General features: G+C 34.8%; 1 protein-coding gene across 4 annotated transcripts in view; it reads right to left on the reverse strand.

The window, feature by feature from the left end:
* DENND1B (DENN domain containing 1B) overlaps nt 1-21080 on the reverse strand; it is a 212086-nt gene that overhangs the window by 22199 nt on the left and 168807 nt on the right. For all 4 annotated transcript variants that reach the window (XM_081946402.1, XM_081946401.1, XM_081946400.1 and 1 more), the window contains 5 exons: nt 18110-18211; nt 10610-10694; nt 7777-7817; nt 7242-7310; nt 154-210 (listed from right to left, as the gene is read on the reverse strand). In XM_081946402.1, coding sequence (XP_081802528.1) covers nt 154-210; nt 7242-7310; nt 7777-7817; nt 10610-10694; nt 18110-18211 — 354 coding nt within the window. The remainder of the gene's footprint in view (nt 1-153; nt 211-7241; nt 7311-7776; nt 7818-10609; nt 10695-18109; nt 18212-21080) is intronic.

Raw genomic sequence — 21080 nt, forward strand, 5'->3', positions numbered from 1 at the left:
GCCAGAGGGCTTGCTATAAAAAATGCATTGTTGAACAAAGGGCTAAGCATATTTCAAAAGTCATTAAAAACACAAATCTTGTGGGATTCATAAGGTATATACTTCAAACTGAAGCAAGAAACAAGGTAAGAAAGTACAAATTTTGCCACATACCTTGTGTTTCAACTTACTCTTCACCTCTTTTATTCCCTGTTTTGCATGATTTTTTGCCTGGAGGAAAGAAGAGGAAGGGGAAAAAACTAACTGTAACTGCAAAACAAGGATTTGATACTGCCCTAGATGAAGTCAAATAGAATTTAAAATTAAAACTTTCACATTATATGGTATAACAAAAAGAAATCACTTTGTTAATTTGATACTGGATTGCTAACAGGGTTTGCATTAGGTGTGCATTAAGGTGTACATTAATTGCTAAAGTGTGCATTAAGAGATGGATTGTGGCATAGGCCTAACTGTGTTATCAAAACACATTCTTTAAATTGGTATTTCTTTAATGTAACATTCTTCTGAAATGGTGTATCTGTAGAAATAAACTCTTAGTTTGGCCACATGTTGAATAGGAAAAAAACTCAGGCGATAATATTCCAACCTAGCCCTTTTTATATGCAAAGCCATGTCAAAGTGTTATGTTCTTCATAGTTACTATTATTAGATTTACATTAAAGTTTCATGCCACCTCTTCACATCAGCCTGAATAAAAATGACAATTATAGTTTACTTTTTATAACAGTGAAATAATCATTCTAGAGGCAAAATAATTGTAAAGAAGTGTGGTTTTTCTTTCAGGGGCAATTCTAATGTTAAAGAGGAACAAATAGTATTTAAATTCACTTCATTATTCAACTTCAAATTCTTGCAACTCATTCTTCAAATAACTACAATAGTTGGCTATTTTTCTATCCAAACTAAAAGCCAAATTAAAGATAATGAAGCTATTGTTGCTATTTCCATATATCCGTTACTTATGAGATTATGAAATGGTCTTTATATTTACGAACTACTCTCCTTAGAACAGCAGTTCTCAACCTTCCTAATGCTGCGACCCTTTAATACAGTTCCTCATGTTGTGGTGACCCCCAACCAATGCTCCGTCATGCAAAAACTCCGCCCCTTGGCTCCGATTGGCTTGGAACCCAATAACTGGAACCCAATTTCTCCCCCCCTCCAAACACACACACACATAAACTCCTTTTTAACGTTTGCGTTTCTCCTCCTACTTCCCTGCGTGTGTGCATTGTGTGTGCGCATGAGAGAGAGCGACACAGCACGCTTTAGAGTCTAAAGAGTCAAAGAGTTCCAATGGTCTTAGGCGACCCTTGTGAAAAGGTCGACCCCCAAAGGGGTCGCGACCTACAGGTTGAGAACCTCTGCCTTAGAACCTTAATAGAAAATGCACTTAAATACTAATCTAATTTAGGATGGACTATGTAGGAAAAACAACCAGCAGGCTAATGACTCACACATGAATTTTATCCCCCTTGTACTGTTCTCACCAAGCCCCTGCAACTCCCCAAATTCCCCCAAACTGTGCATTGCTAAGCTCTGTTTTCTCTGCTCTCATATTCCTTGTAGCATATAAGGGCAAAACAATGGGTGGTAGGAGCAAGGAAATGGAGTAAGCAAAATGTCTGCATACAGTGTACATAATCTCATCCTCTAACTGCACATGCAGCTTTAAAAGGTCTCTAAACTTCATTGTTTTCAGCAAACTAATTTACATTTCAACAGTATAGTATACACAGATAGAATGTCTCCCAATAGAAAGCATGAAGTTTTCTCCAGCAAGTGCATATTAAATATGCTTGACTACAGTATTGTGTTACAAGTATATACACATGTATGTATGTATGGTATGTATGCATGTTTAGTTGGAGTATGTACAAGGCAACCTCCACCATTAATTGCCTAGGTGAGAATACTATGATAATCACCATATCTGATTTTCCATTGGCATCTGGACAGTATGTCTTTGAAGCCATTATTTTATCTATTCACATCTCTGCAAAGTCATGACAGGACACCAAGATGGAAACTGGAAACTAAGATGTCCCTTATTAAACCAGTGAAATGCCCAGAAGATTAACCAATGGGACAATGCATAGGCATTTTTTCCAGGGTTCTCTTCAAAAATTTAAGTCAGCAGTGAATACAGGAATAGACTCATCATTACAAGATTATAATGATCAAAATAAGACAGAAACCCAGTGGTGAGAAAAGAGAGCATTTTTTACTATTCCATTAAAGAACTGTATATAAGTTATAAATGAACACATGAATTCACAGTACTTTTAATGTATTTACCTGAAATATGGCTTCAGTGTGATTTTGAATGATGTAAATTTAAAAATTCCCTTTTGAAATTGAAAGTAAGGAACTGATTCATTTATTTATAATTGAAGCTCAAAGGAAGGAAGCAATTTTCAGACATCTCCCTGGTTTTGGTTCTCAGTGTTTCTTCACCCATAGCATCTTCCCAACACTAAGATAATTTTCATGTATTAAGGAAACAGGTTGTAATGTGATGTACTGATTAAAATGTTGGAATAGCATCAGGGAGACTAAGGTTTAAATTCCATCAATCAGATAGCTCTTCAGTTTTAAGTATATGGATTAAACCCATCTGGAACCACCTCAGTAACGAAATTGGATATTACTACAATACTCACAAGATAATATAAAGTCACTGTATAATGTTTAGATTCACCACACTGATTCAAGTTCAGAATAGTGTGGCCCATTAACTGGACCTTAGAAGTGTTACTAAATCAAATTGCTAGTGCATATCCTTAAGCAATATATACAAGAAAACTCAGTTATTTGTTAATTCACCCTAATCCCTCATTCAACAAATAGTCTTTCAGTGTGGTCCATTAATTAATTAGTCATTGCTCTACAACAGCGATGGCGAACCTTTTTTGGCTCGCGTGCCACAAGTGGGGGGAGCGCAGGGGTGCGCATGCATGCACTAGTGCGCATGCATGCACTACAGCCCCATTTTACATGCTTTTTCGCCCTCCCCAGGATCGAGGCTTTATAGGAGCCTGGGGAGGGCGAAAAGGGCCTCTCCCGCCCACCCGGAGACCCTCCGGAGGCTTCAGGGACCGTCCAGAGGCTTCCCTGATGCCTTCGGAGCGCTCAAAACGACCCTCCGAGCAAACCGGAAGTCACTTCCAGTTTGCTCGGAGGGTCGTTTTAAGTGCTCCAAAGGCTTCAGGGAAGCCTCTCGATGGTCCCTGAAGCCTCCGGAGGGCCTCCGAGGGAGTGGGGGAGGCTCTTTTCACCCTCCCCAGGCTCCTATAAAGCCTCTGGAGCCTGAGGAGGGCGAAAAATGGCTTTAAAAAAGGGTGAACTCAGCTGGCCAGCGCGCGCATGCGTGCTGGCCAGCTGACAGGGCAGCGCCTCACGTGCCCTGATAAATGGCTCCGCGTGCCACCTGTGGCACGGGTGCCATAGGTTCGCCATCACTGCTCTACAATTTGTTGGCTCATTGCTGGCCAATCCTTTGAAGCCATTATCGGCATAATAAAATTATTAATGTAAAGATGATTCTTGCAAATCATGAACTCTGTACTGGATCATTTAACTATGAATCAAATTCCATTTTATCCAACTCAAATCAATATTCCAAACCTTGGTTTAACAAACTCTAAGCCTTAGCCAAGGCATGATAATTTCAATTTACCAAAATACATTTTGTAATGATTCTTCCTTCTGAGAAATATTTATTCATCAAGGCAGTAGTGGGTTCCTAACCGGTTTACTACCAGGGCGTTTTGCATGCACAGAAACATGCCAGCGACAGCAGAAGAACTGGTTCGTGGGTTTGGCAGGCCTGGGTTGTTGCCAGTTCCAGCGACCCAGACCGCTATACCCCTACCTGTTCCGCTGAACTGGTAGGAACCCACCACTGAATCAAAGAATACAAAAGGAATTGAAAGAGAAAAAACAAAGTCACTCACTAGTGAATTAGCCTTGGTTTCAACAAGAAGTACAAAATAAAATTAAGTATGTGTTCTGGTGTCTTGTCTCTTGCTTGCCAGTCAAATCCAGCTTCTTAGGGACCAAATATTTTAATAAGAGGTCCATTTGGTGGTAACTTTCATAGGCCTCTATTATCTGATCCATTCCTGAATGACCCTCAATTTTATAAACATATTCAAAAATTAATTTATTTCATAAAGCCTAAGATAAAGAGATATGATCTCTTAGAATTATTGAAAATAATTACTAGCTGATAGGCTTCTCCATTATTTTATTCACTGCTATTAACAACTCACTATTAGTTCCCAAGAGGTGGGTGTCATCCCCAGTATATGTAAGAAAGATGGCAGGCACAATCCTGTCAACAATTAGTCAATCAGCCTTTTGCCAATAATTGGCAATTGTTATGCTATATTTCTCTATTATAAACTTTTAGACTGGATGAACTTGGAAAACATCTTGCCCCCCAAATAGGCAGGTTTCAGCCCTCATAAAAGCATCCTTACGTTGCTTTGATTGAGATTCTGTTCCTCACTGGAGACTTTATAAGAAATTAGTCATAATACCCATTGACTATCACCTTTTCAAGCTGATAATTTTTATATTAAAATACTATCACAGAAATTAATGGCAATTATAATGACCTATCCACATTTCCCCTACTTTTAAAAGGAGATAAACAGGGATTTATTTATTTATTACCTTTAATTCCTATATTAATGATACCACAGCTAGAACGTCATTCTATTAAGCTGGAACTTCATTGTACAGCTCTAGCTATTTGATCTATTTGCCTTTATGTAGATGATGTAAATGATTTTATCTGTAACATAAGTGGGACTTGGCAGTTGCCAAATTCCTTTACTGATCTACTGCTCCAGGGAATTTCTTGAACTTAATTATTTAATTATTTATTTGTTTTTATTAAATTAATTGTTAAAACTAAATAAAGCTATTTAGTTTAAATAAAAATATTTAGAAACTACTTTAGAAAGTACTTTAAAGTTTCTGATCAGATGGAGAATTTAAAAAAGACCAGTTAACCAGGTAAAGGATTTCAAATATCTAGGTAACCATTTTGAACCTTCCACCTGCTGCAATAAACAACTGAGCTCTATGTAAGGGCCCAGAAAGCCTCCGATGTGATCCTTAAAATGTGTGAGCCATCAAAGCAATAATCACATCCCCGAAGCAATTAAATTAAATAGATCCAAGGGGCTTGGTAACCAGCTGTGATGCCCAGCTGTGTGTTTATTAAGGATGCTTTGACTTTGGAAGCTATCCAGTTTATTTCTTAATTTTACTTTATTTTTAGGAGCTAAATTTTGGGTTCTTGCTCAACCTCAAATGCTCTAACTTGGTTAGAGTTTGGCTGCAACTTCTGAGGCGTACCTAAAATTCCAGTATCTTATAAGTTTTACTTCCAAAACAATTTTTCGGGGAAGCATCCTTAGTTTATCTTACTCTACTAAGTAGATTTACCTGATCCCTGACAAAGTTAACTGACTTTGACTTGGCTAATTGTGGCTCTTATGTTCTGGCTATGTAATATCTTGACCCAGATAAGGTCTTGACTAAACTTAATCAGAGGACCTGGGATTTTAAACCTCCAAAATGGCAGGACTGAAGTTACTTCTATTGTGGCATAATTGCTGAGTCCCTCTCGGATGATCCCTAGATACTTCCAAAGCATCTTACATTTTTCTCACAGGAAAAAAAAAAAGGTCCATTATGAAAATAAATGTAGATACACTAGTCTCCCACATGGAAATTTCATTTGTGCGTAGATCAAATCAGCAACACTGCTACTGCAAAATCCTCCACTTTGTCACCATGGTGTCTGGAATTAATAAACCTAACCCATCTTTGGAGTTAACTCCCCCGCTGAACCACTACTTATGAGTCAAATGTCTTAAGTTTTAAAAAGCCTTTAAAATGCTTCTATTTTCAAAATGGAGGTATTAAACCAGAACTTGATACTGGCAAAAATTATGGTAGTGCTAGATGCTTTGAGATAATTTTAATTGATAAAGTATTATTTTATATTATTGTATTGCGATTTTTTTTACAGTTTTGTTTGTGGGAAGCTCAGGTATAAACACTTACCAAATAAAAATACTACTTCTATTTCTAGTATTACTAATGCTACTAATGCAACAACTCCTAGGCAGAAGAGGGGAGAATCTTAGCACAAAGAAGTGGCGAACATTCAGTCACTATATGGGTGGTTCTGCAAACAAGTATACGACATAATGAGTAGATTTGACATCACTCTCACTAAACTTAATGTGCTTGATTTCGGCTTTCAGTGACTTAAACTCTTCACTGAGAATTGTAAACCATGGTTATAATTTCATGTTACATATAAACTAGGCCACAATAAATTGTTCAAATTATGGTTAAAGCAAACAACATATTAGTATAACATAGGGTTAGAGCAAATATTCTTTAGCATCTTGAAAGAAAGGAGAATACAGGTAGTCCTCAACTTACAACCATTCATTTAGTGACCATTTGAAGTTACAATGGACACTGAAAAAAATGGCTCATAACCACTTTCACACTTATGACCACTGCAGTATCCTCATGGTCTCGTGATCAAAATTCGGATATTGTTCTGACTTAGGCTTCACCAAATCACAGAACAGACTCCTTGTCCTGAAAAAAACCCTTTTTATTTGGCTAATGTGAATTCCTAGCATTCACATCCAGCAAAGTCCCAGCAAATAGTCTTTCAAGGGTAAATTGTAAACACGTACCTTATCAGTCCTTGAATAGTTCTCAGGCCGACAGCTTCAAGACACAACATTGTACGAGGAAATACTTGGCAAGGTCTCTCAGATAAGCAAATCTTCACACTAACAAACTAATTGTCTCCTGCAAACACCACTCCAGTACTGGCCCATGTTCCTCCTCAGCATTTGAATCTGCCACCAGTTCTGCTGGTGGGCCACAACAGATACTTGGCAACTTTCATTTATAATGGTTACAACCTGTTGGGGGTCATGTGATGATCTTTTGTGACCTTCTGACAAGCCAAGTCAATGGGGAAGCCCGATTCACTTAACAACCTTGTTACAAACTCAACTGCAGTGATTCACTTAACAACTGTGACAAGGAAGATCGTAAAATAGGGCAAAATTCACTTAACAACTGTTTTGCTTAGCAATGGAAATATAGGGCTCAATTGGGGTTGTAAGTTGAGGACTAGCTGTACATGCAGTTTTGTAAAAGTGCAACAGGAAAATAATAGTTCTTACATATTGGTATGCTGTTTTGACAGCTGGAGTAGCTTTATTCACTGCTGTGTTGATCAAAGCTCCTCCTTTCTGAAATGCAATATACATAGACACACATAAACACAGAGATTCTGATGCATGGAAAACATAGTTTAATTCTAAATTTAAATAACATGAAAATCCACACCTCTGGTTAATTTAAATTACAACCCTTAGCATGACCCCAAAGATGCCACTTCTACAGCTGCCTTTCGTCTAGCTTTGTCTAGTACCACCCAGAGTTTACAATACATCATTTCTATGGCTGACACACTTATCAGTGTACTCTAATGTACTCATGCATGGCACAATCCACCAGGAAATTGTCTTTCATAATGTTCTGATTATAGAAAGGGGTGTTTTGCATGAGAAATTTGCACTGATCACTGCATATGTACACTTGTATATATTGCAATTCTGAGCAATCATTCTGCATATTTCAAAGTAAGATTACATTCAAACGGTGACATTTTTTGCACTACAAGATATTCTCCAGTCTCCTGACATGTTGTCATACCTTCACAGTATGCATCCATTGATGGTATGTTCTTAAATTTCCTTTAAAAATTTAAATTAAAGAGAAACAAAAATTAGAACCATTTTTGCTAGATTTTTATGCATAATCTTCATAAAACATTAAATTCATGTTCACAATAAACAAGAGTTTTACAGTTCTTATCTTCACAGAACATCAGGTTGTATTATTTTCCCCGAGAAAATCTATTGCTGATATGAACAGAATTTTAAAAACATGGTAAATTTAGAATTAGAATCAGAATAGAGCTGGAAGGGACCTTGGTGAACTTCTAGTCCAACCCCCTGTTCAAGTAGGAGTTCCTATACAATTTCAGACAACTAACTGTTCAGTCTCTTCATAAGAACCTCCAGTGATAAAGCACCCACAATGTCTGAAGGTTATTTAGGGATTGAAAATATATATACATATACACACTAATATATATGTATTATATCAGGTTATAATACTACACTTTATACAGTTTTACAGTTGAACAAAATTTTGCAAGGGGGAGAAGAGAAAATCAATGTGTGTTCAATAGTATTACTCTAATACATTATTCATAATGGTCAGGGGAAATTGGATTCCATAAAAAGTAGCAATGCTATTTATTTTGAAGTGCAAATAAATTTAAAAGTTAGCACAACAAGTAAATGTGGGTTAAATTTTAAAACAATTATTCATTTTAAGATAGTATGAGGAATGATAGTTGCTATCAATTCCTAGCCAATGGCTTTTCATAGAAGATATGAGGTTTATAATAGTTTCTAAAGCCTCTTAAGCTCAGCAATACAAATGAGGCATCTTGTAGTGAAGCATTTTGATTTGTTCATGTAACACCACTACATGGAAGAGCACTTCTGGGTGCTGGCAATTCAAAGTGCTAGATCAGTGATGGCGAACCTTTTTTGCCTCAGGTGCCAAACCTATGTGCATGCATGCTGTCGGGCATGCTTGCGTGCCCACCAGCATAATTTAATGTCCCCCCCCTGTGCTGTGACCTCTGCACATGCCCATGCGAACGCCTCCCGGTGGGTCCGGTATGTCTGTTTCGCCCTCCCCAGGCTTCAGAGGCTTTCTAGAAGTCTGCAAGGGCAAAAAACGGCCCAACACACAAATCGGAAATTGGGAACAGAGTTCCGGGTTACCCGTTGGGAAGCTTTTCTCCCTCCGGAGGCTTCAGGAGGCTTCCCTAAAGTCTCTGGAGGGTGAAAAACAGTCCAACATGCAAACTGGAAATCTATTCCCGTACTTCTGTTTGCGCGTTGGGCGGTTTTTCTCCCTCCAGAGGCTTCAGGAGGCTGGAGAAGTTGAGAGTGATTAGCTGACTTTGTACCTAAAGTGAGGTTAGAACTCATGGTCTTTGTTTTTAGCCTGGAACTGTAATCACGGAATAAAACTGACTCATATATAATTACTAAAGCATTTTCATTTAAAACTGCAGATACTTGTATAAAAGTTGTACATGTAGTTTCGAGAAAAGGAAGATGAACAAATAAGTCTGGAGTCTTTCTGCCTCTGTCATTTTTAATTAACCATTATATTCAGTTCTATCAATTTGCCGTAACAATGTTTATGATATTATATGAAGCTGAAGTTTATAAACCTTCATAGCAACACATATTGAACACACAGAAGTACAATTAAAGAAACATAATTTTTAAGAAACAATTCAATAAGAAGATTTTAAATCAAGCCTCAGTTGTGCTTTTTGGTATTAAGAGAATTGGCATTGATTAATAGGAGAAATTTCACATCAGGCATAACGGTAAAACTATTACAATCATAGAATAATTTCACCACTCATCCATAAGAATAATGAGTGTTTATTTTATTCATTATTTTTTTTATAACTACTCAAATATCACATTAGTTACTTTAACTTTTATGATATATATGATGAAAACTGCAATTATTTGAAATAGAAATAGAAATAATTGTTTAATAAAATATTGGTAAGAATCATATATAACACATATTTTATACAAAAGTTGGTTCATATACTATACAAATGGATCAAAAATGTCAATCAAGAATACTTTTTAAAATTTTGGGTATTTAACAACATGGAATCTAAATAGTATTTCTATTTCAGTTATTTAATCAAAAACTCTATCTACAGTCAGATTGCTAAAAATCAATTTAAATAGTATTGTCATTTTTCACTATTTCAATCAATGCAGGAGAAATAAAAGAAAAGGTAGGTTGTGATTAGTGTGAGTTTGAATAATGTGATATTTGATTTAGTGAGAATTGTAAATTGATGCCAGGTTGTGTTTAATATGACCCAAAATTCACTTAATGAAAGGCTAGCACAAATTTAATTGAAGCTATTGCGTTTGGGGTTTTAGATGCTGCTAATCTTCAAGTGTGCAAAATGGAGAAAAGGAAGATTCTGTCAGAAGAAAAGAGGGAAAGTTTTAAAAAGAAGAGCCTTGTTATTACCCTAGAATGAAAATTTGGTGTAATTGAATTACAATATATGAATGTGGCAATAGCAACATTAAAATTAGAATGAGATGTTGGTATGCTTGAATCTCTGGTAGACTTTTTTAAAAAATTTGCTTTCTATAACTACTCTGTGACTTTGTATTAACCATACATTTAAATTACAAGTATATTCTTTTTATCCTTTACTGTAATAATTCATATATAGAATATATAAAAAAATTCATTGCCTATTTCCTGTGAGCTGGAACCAATTACTATATTTTCTATAGAAATATTAACTTCAAATAGTGCAAATTTGAATAATGTCACCATTTTATGGGATTCATTAACTGTCCTAATCAAAACCAACCTGTAGTCAAGAAGTAAAAAAGTATATATCTACCTCCACTTCCTGATGAGATTTCTTCTTCAAATATATCGGAGAATCCTTTTCCTGCATTTAGCTTTGCAAGTCGACCTTCAATAAACTGCAATAAAGTGTGTATCAAAGATATAATAACTTTGCTAAGAAAACTGTATAAATGTAATTTTATTAGAAAGTACTGTAAATTTAGAGAGGTCACACCTACTTCCATTTCATTACATAATCATCTGCCCATCCACCCTTCACTATTACTTTTATTCTTCATAGGTTTTAAAGCTGAATTTGAAAATGGCAAGGATGATTTGAAACTTAATCAAGGTTGTAGCAATTTTTGAACCAGAATTTTTATTTGACTGTACACCGCCCCGAGTCCCTTTGGGGAGAGGGGGCGGTATAAAAATCTAAATAAAAGTAAAAGTAAAGTAAATTCACAAAATTACAGGTTTTTGGGGGGGGGGGAGTCACAATCTCCATGACAATATAACAGAATGATTACGTAGCAAAATATTTTTGACATTGATTGCATTTTAATTAATCTCACGTTGGAATATAACATTTATTATCTTCATATATATGATACTCAAAGAAATGTTTTTTTCCCTTCAAACTGGTATCTAATTTGCTTTAACTCCTATATGTGTATTCATTTTAAAATGTGGGACACATTTTACAATATTAAAGTATGTTAAGAAAAAAAATTGTCCACCTACAGGATATACATGAGCCTAATCTAATTGCAGTATGGTAATCTTAAACAAGGAAAGAGCAACTATATGGTGCCATATTTGATGTTCTTACTGAACATTCTAAGCATCTTTTGTAAAAGCAAATCATATTAAAGAAATTCAAATCTATCAGCATGAAATCAATGTCTAAAATCTCTATTTTCCTGTTAAACCACTGAATTATTATAAATTCACAGTTTGAATCTCTCCAAAGAGCATACAATTCTAGCCTACTTAATATTGGTTAGAAAGGAAAGTACTTTCTTTAAATAACTCCTAACTTTCATACTATGCTTATATCACAATTCATAGAAATTATCTTAAATCTCAATTGCTAGATACAAGCAGTATCTGTAATTATAACAACAAATTGCGCTTGAAATTTCTTTAAGTGTTAACAAACCACTATCAATGAAAAGGATAGCAGAGTAAAATAACTTGGAAAGAAATAAAGAATAACTTCTTTCATCCACATGGTGCTTTTTACAAAGCAAAAACTTTAATTTCCTTATTACTTAGAAGAATTTCACACATGCAAGGAATGCAAAAGTGGAGGAAATGCACAAATACCAGTTTATACTGTACCAAACAGGCAAAGAGGTTAATGTCTGTCATTTGTACCAAACATATTCTACTGAAATTAATTTCCATTCGAACACTTTTTTAAAGGAAAATCTCTAATTACATTGATATAAATCCAGTTCATAAATTCTATACAATTTGCTGCCTGAGAATTTATACTAGTAGATGGCAGCTTTTTTAGCCTGATAGATATATTTAGAACCTTGTGAGCATAAAAAGCTAATGGGCACAAACAATACCAAAATAGAAGGAACTGGGGAGATTGTTTTTTTTAAAATCTCCTCTATACTTCCCGAAGAAGGGATGCAAGTGGCTCGTTGGCTCAGTGGCTAAGACGCTGAGCTTGTTGATCAGAAAGGTCAACATTTTGGTGGTTCAAATCTCTAGCACCGTGTAACGGAGTGAGCTCCCATTACTTGTCCCAGCTTCTGCCAACCTAGCAGTTTGAAAGCACGTAAAAAAATGCAAGTAGAAAAATAGGGACCATCTTTGGTGTGAAGGTAACAGTGTTCTGTGCGCCTTTGGTGTTTAGTCATGCCAGCCACATGATCACGGAGACATCTTTGCACAGCACTGACTTTTCGGCTTTGAAACGGAGATGAGCACCGCCCCCTAGAGTCGGGAACAACTAGCACATATGTCCAAGGGGAACCTTTGCCTTTACCTTTATACTTCCCAAAGGTTCATTAGTCAGAAGACTAACTTCTTCTACACATGGTGCTGGATTATAGTCACCCATTATTCTGTGAAACTCAGTCTTAAAACAATCTTTTAAAAAATTAAAGTTCAACGGGACAGAGAGACATAAGGATATTGAGGGAAGCCTTCACAGGAACTTTAGCTATGATTTTTATAAAATTATCTTAATGTATTTAATCAGGAAAGCAGAACTATGACCTGATAAATTGCTATTCGAATAAGAATATCACATTAAGTGATAGTAATGCTTTATATTAAGATTGCACCTAGAATACTGCATCCAATTCTGGTCACCATGATACAAAAAATATTGAACCCCTAGAAAGAGTGAAGAGAAGAGCAACAAAGATGATAATAGGTCTGGAGGCTAAACTAGATGTTGAATGATTAAGGGAACTAAGAATGTTTAGTCTAACAAAAAGGAGTAGGGATGATATTATAGCAGTCTTCCAGTGCTTGAGGGACTGTCACAGAAAAAAGGGGTCAATTTATTCTGTACCTGGGGGCAGGCCAAGAAATAAAGGGTGGAAGATCATTAAAGAGAGATCCAACCTAGAACTAAGGATTAATTTCAGACCAATTTATCAGTGGAACAGTTTGCCTCCAGAAGTTCTGGGTGCTCATTGGAAGTTTTCAAGAATATCCTAAACAGCCATTTGTCTGAAATAAAGATTAGAGTAGGATATGTAGGATAGATATATACTATAAGTTATATGAGAAGTATACAAATACTGGATTTTTATAGAGCTTTATTTTTATAAATTTTTTATGAAATCCTACCTATTTATATGTACTGAAAATGTAAATGTTTACTAAATGATTATTTATAATCCCTCCCATTCGCCGAGAGAACTAAACTATAAGATCTATGTGGATGTCTTTTCTCTCACAATAAAATTCTTTTTTCGTTTTTTTAAATTTATCATTGTAAAATTAAAACAATAGTTTCTGCTAATAATTTTAAACAGTGATTGCAATCAACAGAAGTTAGCATTTATCATAGTTTGCCAAAACTATGATAATGCTAAAACAAATAAATTGATGTTAAAAAAGAAGAAGAAGCAAGTTTCTAATTCTCCATCCACCAGCATCTTTAAACCTGGCTATCCATAATCTGAAAAGAATAATGAAACCTTGTTAAAACTGCCAAGTTTAAATTATTGACAATCAGAATCTCAGTATAGTTTTCAATGCAATAACAACGTATTGTAAAAACTCTCAATTTACATTATATTTTCATAAAGCTAAAAAAAAAAATCTTTCTCAACCCTCCAAAAGTACTGGAATTTTTAGGATACTTTCAAGGAGTAATACTTCTTTGCCAAGATTAGGTAGCCAAAATATGAGATAAACAAAGAAATCATTTGACTGGCTGCACATTTTCCAACATGAATACCAAATTGCTGCTAACTGAAGTGGTACACAGGAGCCAATAAAAATTAATTATTTGGCTGGCTGTCATATGCTATCACAGATTATCCAAACAGGCCTGTCAGTGACAATCTGATGCTTGTCAATGGATAGACTGATGACATGAAACAAACTGTTCCATGAATACATTTTTAAGAGGAGGATAGATAAAGGCAGACTCAGCAGTAGCAACCAAGGACATGCTATCACTGATTATTTCCTCTTCTTCTTAGCTAACATTCTTCTCCCTCCACCCGCCCCTCAGCCTTAAACTGGCCCTTTTCCAAATGGGTTGGTTCATGGTCAGACCACGGAAAGGGATCACTGGATTATTTCACAGCAAGAATGAGATAAAGCACCTTTAACTATCACTGTGCAGAAAACATTCTTTGAGCCACAAAACATTATCAATCCAGGGAGAGTTAAGAAATCATTCCTTGCTCTCATACCAAGCACATGATTTATGAACGTAAGATAACAGAGTGTTAAGCATGAACTGAAAGGAGATATTTGTTTTGAGTCTAATCTTATACATACAAAATGTTAATACAAATTGGGAGTTCATGAAAAATTAACAGCAGCATCATTAATTGTGTTTGATGGATTTGTCAGTTTTCACCAAGACGAATGACAAACTCAAAGAACAATACTCTTACCCATCTACCTATTTTTTTCCTCACTTTAAGTAACAGATTTTATATATCTCTGCTTAAACATTATACCTATTTATTGGGAATTGTATAAAAACACAAATATGTCCTATTAGCAATTCAGAGCACTGCCTAAAGAATACAAGAGTTATTAATAATAAAATTAATTTATGTGTCAAATCAGGTCATATTTTAGTTTTTACCAGACTGGAACTGCTTCAGTGATTTTATCCTGAACAATTCATACCACAGGGGCTTATAAAAATTGAATAGAGGTGCAAAAACTTGGTCAATGTTCTGCTCTTAACAATATATACCAGGTAAGGATTTCATCCATTTTTCATACACACATCATGTTTTCTATTCCAAATCAGATAAAGCAGTTTTCTCTACTTCCAGAAAAAATCATTTTCTGTTGTTAGACTTAGCAGAATGCAGCCATGCACATAAGTATTACACCATCAGCAACTTCAGTAAAACATATTTCCCAAAGTTTAAAGATTTAACCCTTTTCTTAGGTCACTAAATTATTGATCAGTTTAGTTTTGTACTTATCCAAAATAGCTATTATTAGAAGTATATACATTCAAGGCTTTAGAGAAATTACATATATACAGTATATGGCGAATCATTCAAAGATGTCTGAAACTAATGAAATATGTATTGTATTGTATTATGTATTTGTGTGTGATACTCCATTTCAATTATCAACCAATTCTATTTGAGGCATTTTATATTCAACTAACAAATCTAAGTAGACATCTCGAAACTGTGTGTATGTTAGAAATTTATGGTGTAATATGCAATGCATACTTTTTACACACTGCTTTTGCTACCTATTTGTATGATTACTAAGATTTCACTTTCCAAAACAAATGTTTCAGAATCACAATAATGCAAATGTTTGCCCTGCTGCTGTTTCACATATACCATCCATCCATCTGCCTCTCTCTTTGAACCTCTTTTCTGTTTAAAAAACAGTATTTGCCACTGAACCTAAAGCAACACTTTAAATTCAAATCTCTTTCGGCTCAAGTAACCTTGAAAAATGCCTAATTACAAACAGTTCTTGTGGATCAGATGCAGCTGGGAAGTGGAAGACAAGGAGGAGGAATTATATAAAATACTAAAACAGCATGAAATAGTTTCAAAACATTTCTTTCCCTATTGCAGAATAATAGGGAATTCTTTCCAATTAGAAACTGCACTTTTCACTTCTACTGCCATAAATCTCTATACCAACCATTAAATTCCAAGAACAAAAACTTTTTTAAAAATGAAAATTACCTAGCATCATGTGAATTTCACTTATCTGTTTTGCACTATATCTTCAAAGAGAGCCAGAAGATTAGTTAAACATGGTCGGTTTCTCTCTCTCTCTCTCTCTCTCTCTCTCTCTCTCTCTCTCTCTCTCTCTCTCTCTCTGTGTGTGTGTGTGTGTGTGTGTGTGTTTCAACCTAAGGTTCTGCCTGTTTTAATCAGAGAAAATGTTTTCTATTTTGTGCTGGAGCTTGGACTGCAATGTTTATCCAATGCTTAGAATAAGCTTTTAGGACTGTTCCGATTTGTATCATTTTGTTCTCTCTTTATCCAACAATGGTTTCCAACAGGCCAGCAGAGAAACTAATCTTCTGCCATCAATCAACGGCATGTGGCAGCTAATACCTACAATTGAAGTAGGCCTTCTAAACCCTATATATATCAAGACCGTTCAAAACTAAGATTTTTTTTCTCAATTCCAGATACACAATTTGAGTTCTAGCTTTTGAGATTCATCAGATAAAACAGTTCTGAAACACTGCACTTTCACCCTTTCCTCTGCTCTGCTACAATGAAGAGATAAGAAAGCACCCACTTCTAAAGAACAGAGGTTCCTCATAACATCTGAACTGGAGACAGGTTTAGTTTTTAAAAAATGTTTGAAAATCACCCATGATCATAAGATATGACAAACACAAATTCCCCTCAATATGATACATCAGAGTACTAAAAAAGCTTCTAACTTTCCCCTCTGTGTAATGGGAAAGTAAAGACATGCATAATTTAAAAGACATGTCCTTCTGGGCAATTAATGTCAAACTAAGATTTAGCTGTAACATCTGAAAAAACAACAACAACTGGAAATATGCCTGAATGGTATGGTCCTACTAAATTGATTTTCCATTTTAAAGAAAGTAAAAGTCAATAAAGTACTGTTTTGTTTTGTTAATTTTGTTATTTATTGTATTACCCTGACAGCAATGTGTTCATCCATAAGAAAGCCTCTTAAAAGAATACCAAAATAATTATATTATCCATGACCTCAAGTATGAGCATCAAGAAGCTGGGAATAGACTCCCACTTCTATTCTCCACGTATGTTTGCATCATACCCACCTCACCCAGCAAATTTCCTAGTCCTGAAGGGAGCTGTTTAAGAGACGATCTGGAAGCTAGCAGACATTTGAAAATTGGACTTCTGCTAATTTTTATTAGTAATAATCAATACAATACAATAGTAGAGTTGGAAGGGACCTTGGAGGTCTTCTAGTCCAACCCCCTGCCTAGGCAGGAAACCCTATACCTTTCAGACAAATAGCTATCCAACATCTTCTTAAAGACTTCCAGTGTTGGGGCATTCACAGCTTCTGGAGGCAAGCTGTTCCACTGATTAATTGTTCTAACTGTCAGGAAATTTCTCCTCAGTTCTAAGTTGCTTCTCTCCTTGATTAGTTTCCACCCATTGCTTCTTGTTCTACCCTCAGGTGCCTTGGAGAATAGTTTGACTCCCTCTTCTTTGTGGCAACCCCTGAGATATTGGAACAATGCTATCATGTTTCCCCTAGTCCTTCTTTCTCTTAAGCTAGACATACCCAGTTCCTGCAATCGTTCTTCATATGTTTTAGTCTCCAGTCCCCTAATCATCTTTGTTGCTCTTCTCTGCACTCTTTCAGGGTTGTGTGGATTAATCAGGATTAAATGTACATATTTATACAAAACTTTATATATAAAAAACAGCTATTCATTGAATAATGGCTTAAATTATGATTGGTTGAATTTTACCTGTATCAGAACTATTTATTAATACTTTCCCACATACCTGCCAGATCTGTTCTAGAGGATTAGAAAATCTGCCAAAACAGATTTTGGATGCTCACAGGAAAATAGAGATGATTCCAAATAGAAATACAGTTAAATATATTAGAAGAAACCCAAGACCTTTTAATTGAAGCAGGTTTATCTCTTATTTCCTCAAAAAGTTGTCACTAGAAAGAACCTTTAGGGATTATAATAGAAATGTACAAATATTTATCCTGGCTATATTCTTGTTTCTCCTCAGATCATAAAAATCCTTTACAACTCGAATCAAAATTCAGAAACTGCTATTGACAATGTTGTATCCATTTCTCTGTCCCTGAATACGCATATGCTACATGCATTAGAATGGCATTAGATCAAAAATCTTAGAAATACCTGTTTAAAAAGTTGGAGATTTACCGCAGTTTCCAGAAAATGTTTAGTAGAACTGGAACGATGCTTGATAAAGCTTTCCTCACAGAAAACGATAGGCTCTCCCTAAATTTGAAAAAGGTAAGAAATATACATTTTTATAAACAGTTCTATTTAATATTTCTTTGCAGTACACCAATTATTTTGCATATAGCAGTACTCACAATCAATATTTTTAAACCTGGTAAATTTAACTTATTTTTCACACTAAAAATAGATTCCCTATGATACATACACAGACTACTACTGTATTTTAAATGTAAGGAAAACCAAATGCCCAAAATGAATTATTTTGTAAAAAGTTAGATTTTAAAATCATTATCCGTCATGCCTATAGTATCTCAGAAAAAAACAGTCAATCAATAGCTAATCATGGGCACCAAACAGGTTAGAAATAATTAACATCCATTTTAATTATTTAAAAAAATTCCATTACTTCAATTAAAAATTCATCTTTTCTGCAAATGAAGGATCTTGTTTTTATGGTTTGGGGAATATATCAGAAATACTGAAAAACTAAAAAAAACTAAAAGCACATTTTTACATCCACAAATTGCTTTATGTGACTCAGTGGATCTTTTTTTCTTGTGATTCTGTAACAAAATATAGCGTGCCCAATAATCCAGAATGGATTATTTAAATTTTGATGATGCAAATTAACTATGGATTTTCCATAAAGTCCTCATATCTGTTTAATTCTCTGCTGGATGCATTCACATTTAGCTGATTTAATTATTCAGAAATGTTGAATATTCCCCAAATAATTTATATAAATAGTACCATAGTAAATACTTTCAAAAGAATCCAGTTAAGGTTTATTTATTTTTAAGTCACAAAGCTAAACAAAACTGTATTATTCATGGGTTAAAAATAGGGTTAAACATATTTAAGATGGGTGCCCACATGCCAGAAAGAAACCATACCACAGTAAGAATAGAGGCAAAGCTTAAAGGGTTGTTCAAAGTGATTTTCTAACACCACAAATGTAAAATTATATATTTGAAGTCCAAGACTTTAAGTTACTACTACTACTATAATAATTTGAATAAAAACTATCAGAATACTTTTGTACCAGTCAAGTAGAAACAAGTTTATGACAATCCTCGATTAACTTTCAATAAGACTAGCATGAGAAAATTTGCATTGGACAATTCTCTTAGAATTAAAAACTGAGCCTTCCATTTGTACTTTATGTATTAAAAATAATACAGTATTCTTTAATTCCAAACTATTAAAGATAATTCAGAATACTTTAGGGTTTTATGTATCAATCGCATTGCAGTGAATCTGTATTAATTATGGACTGTTAATATCTGAGGGTATATTGCTACAGTACAAATGATTTGCTGGAATTCTTTATGAAAGTAATTGAATGAAACTTTTTGAAACTGAAATGAAAGAGAATTATTTTAGGCCTATAACGTTTACACAACCCCTGAAACTTCAAAAGTAAAGTAAGGACTACCTCGGGTTCTGGTGGATGGGAAATTAACAGATAACATGAATAATTTTAAGAAATGAAAATGGCTATTTTAACAGAAACTTCTTTGAACTTCTTTGAAACAGGCTAGATACTAGTGCATACCTAGTACCTCCTCTAAATCCTTCCATCATTGGAAACTATATTACTTCAATATCTCAGAAACTCAAGTAATTAATTGACTCTACATGGAGATCTATTTGAGATGAGTCATAGAGACTAAAACCAGCTGTAACTTAAAACACTTAAAAGTAATTCAAAGATGTTATATGTTAGGCACTTGTATAAAGTCCTATGTTTAAAGACTAGTATTCTCCTTTCTTATGTCCCCATAGACATCTCCAAGAAAAAAGCCAAGATTATGTACAAATGAACATTTACAAACTATTAATATCATGGCAATCTGTCATACTGTAACCATCAAATCATTTCTCAATGCACTTTTCCTAAACATATTGGACTTGTTACATACATTGACTTTTAGTCTACATTTTGGTCTACAATTTTTGGGCACTACAGTATATGAAAAAAGAAAGAAATGCCACTGTAAGGGTCTTCCACAATGTTTCCTTCCTACTCCTTGATGGATATTTTCTTAATTCTTGATCCTAGTGCTAAAATGCAAATACCTAAAAGAGGATTATTCTAGGAGTGTCTGTACAAAACTTGCTAAGGATCAGAAATCTGATTAGGATTAACTATTTCATAATCAAGTTGACCTTTTATGGTCTATTTGGATTACTGATAACAGCAAATCATTTTGATTCGATATGCAGCTTTTGGGATCAGAAATGCAAGTAAATACAAGAGAGAGGGGAAACTATTGGACCGCTGGATACCTTACATTGCCAGGGATAGGAATTCAATAGATCACAACTCATTCCCTGCATCTTACACTCAGATCCTTTTGGCATATGTGAACCGGAAAAATTGCACAGGCCTTGAAACCATTATATTATCTTGGGATATTGCTACATAACCCTTATACTTAGAAACAGATTAGGGGATTCATCTTCTTTGGAAAAGAAGAGATCCAATTATGGTGTTTCGGATACATTTCATAATCATCTCCTGTAACTGCCTATTTCCAACATACTCTCAAAGTATATTTTGATCAAAGTCTATTGGGGATTCTGCACTGAAGAGCTAACTGCTAATATTTTTAATATCAGACTGATTTTTTTCCCTTTTTGGCCAGACAATATATCTGTCCGCTTGATAACAGTTATCACAGAACTCTGTACATCCCCATCTCCTTTTCATGGGCTAGCAGGCACAGCAGGACACATACCTTTTAAGCTCCATCCACATTTTAAACTAGCTGCTTAATATAATTGTAAATAACTTTTGACACACAAGCTCAGAGTAAATCATTATCATGAACATAAAATAAGCTAAATCCTATAATTATACTAAAAGCAAATGCAAAGCTGGCTCAGTAGAGATCTTTGCTTT

The sequence above is a fragment of the Natrix helvetica genome (genome assembly GCF_964273705.1).
Source record: "Natrix helvetica genome assembly, chromosome: 3".
Taxonomy (NCBI): domain Eukaryota; kingdom Metazoa; phylum Chordata; class Lepidosauria; order Squamata; family Natricidae; genus Natrix; species Natrix helvetica.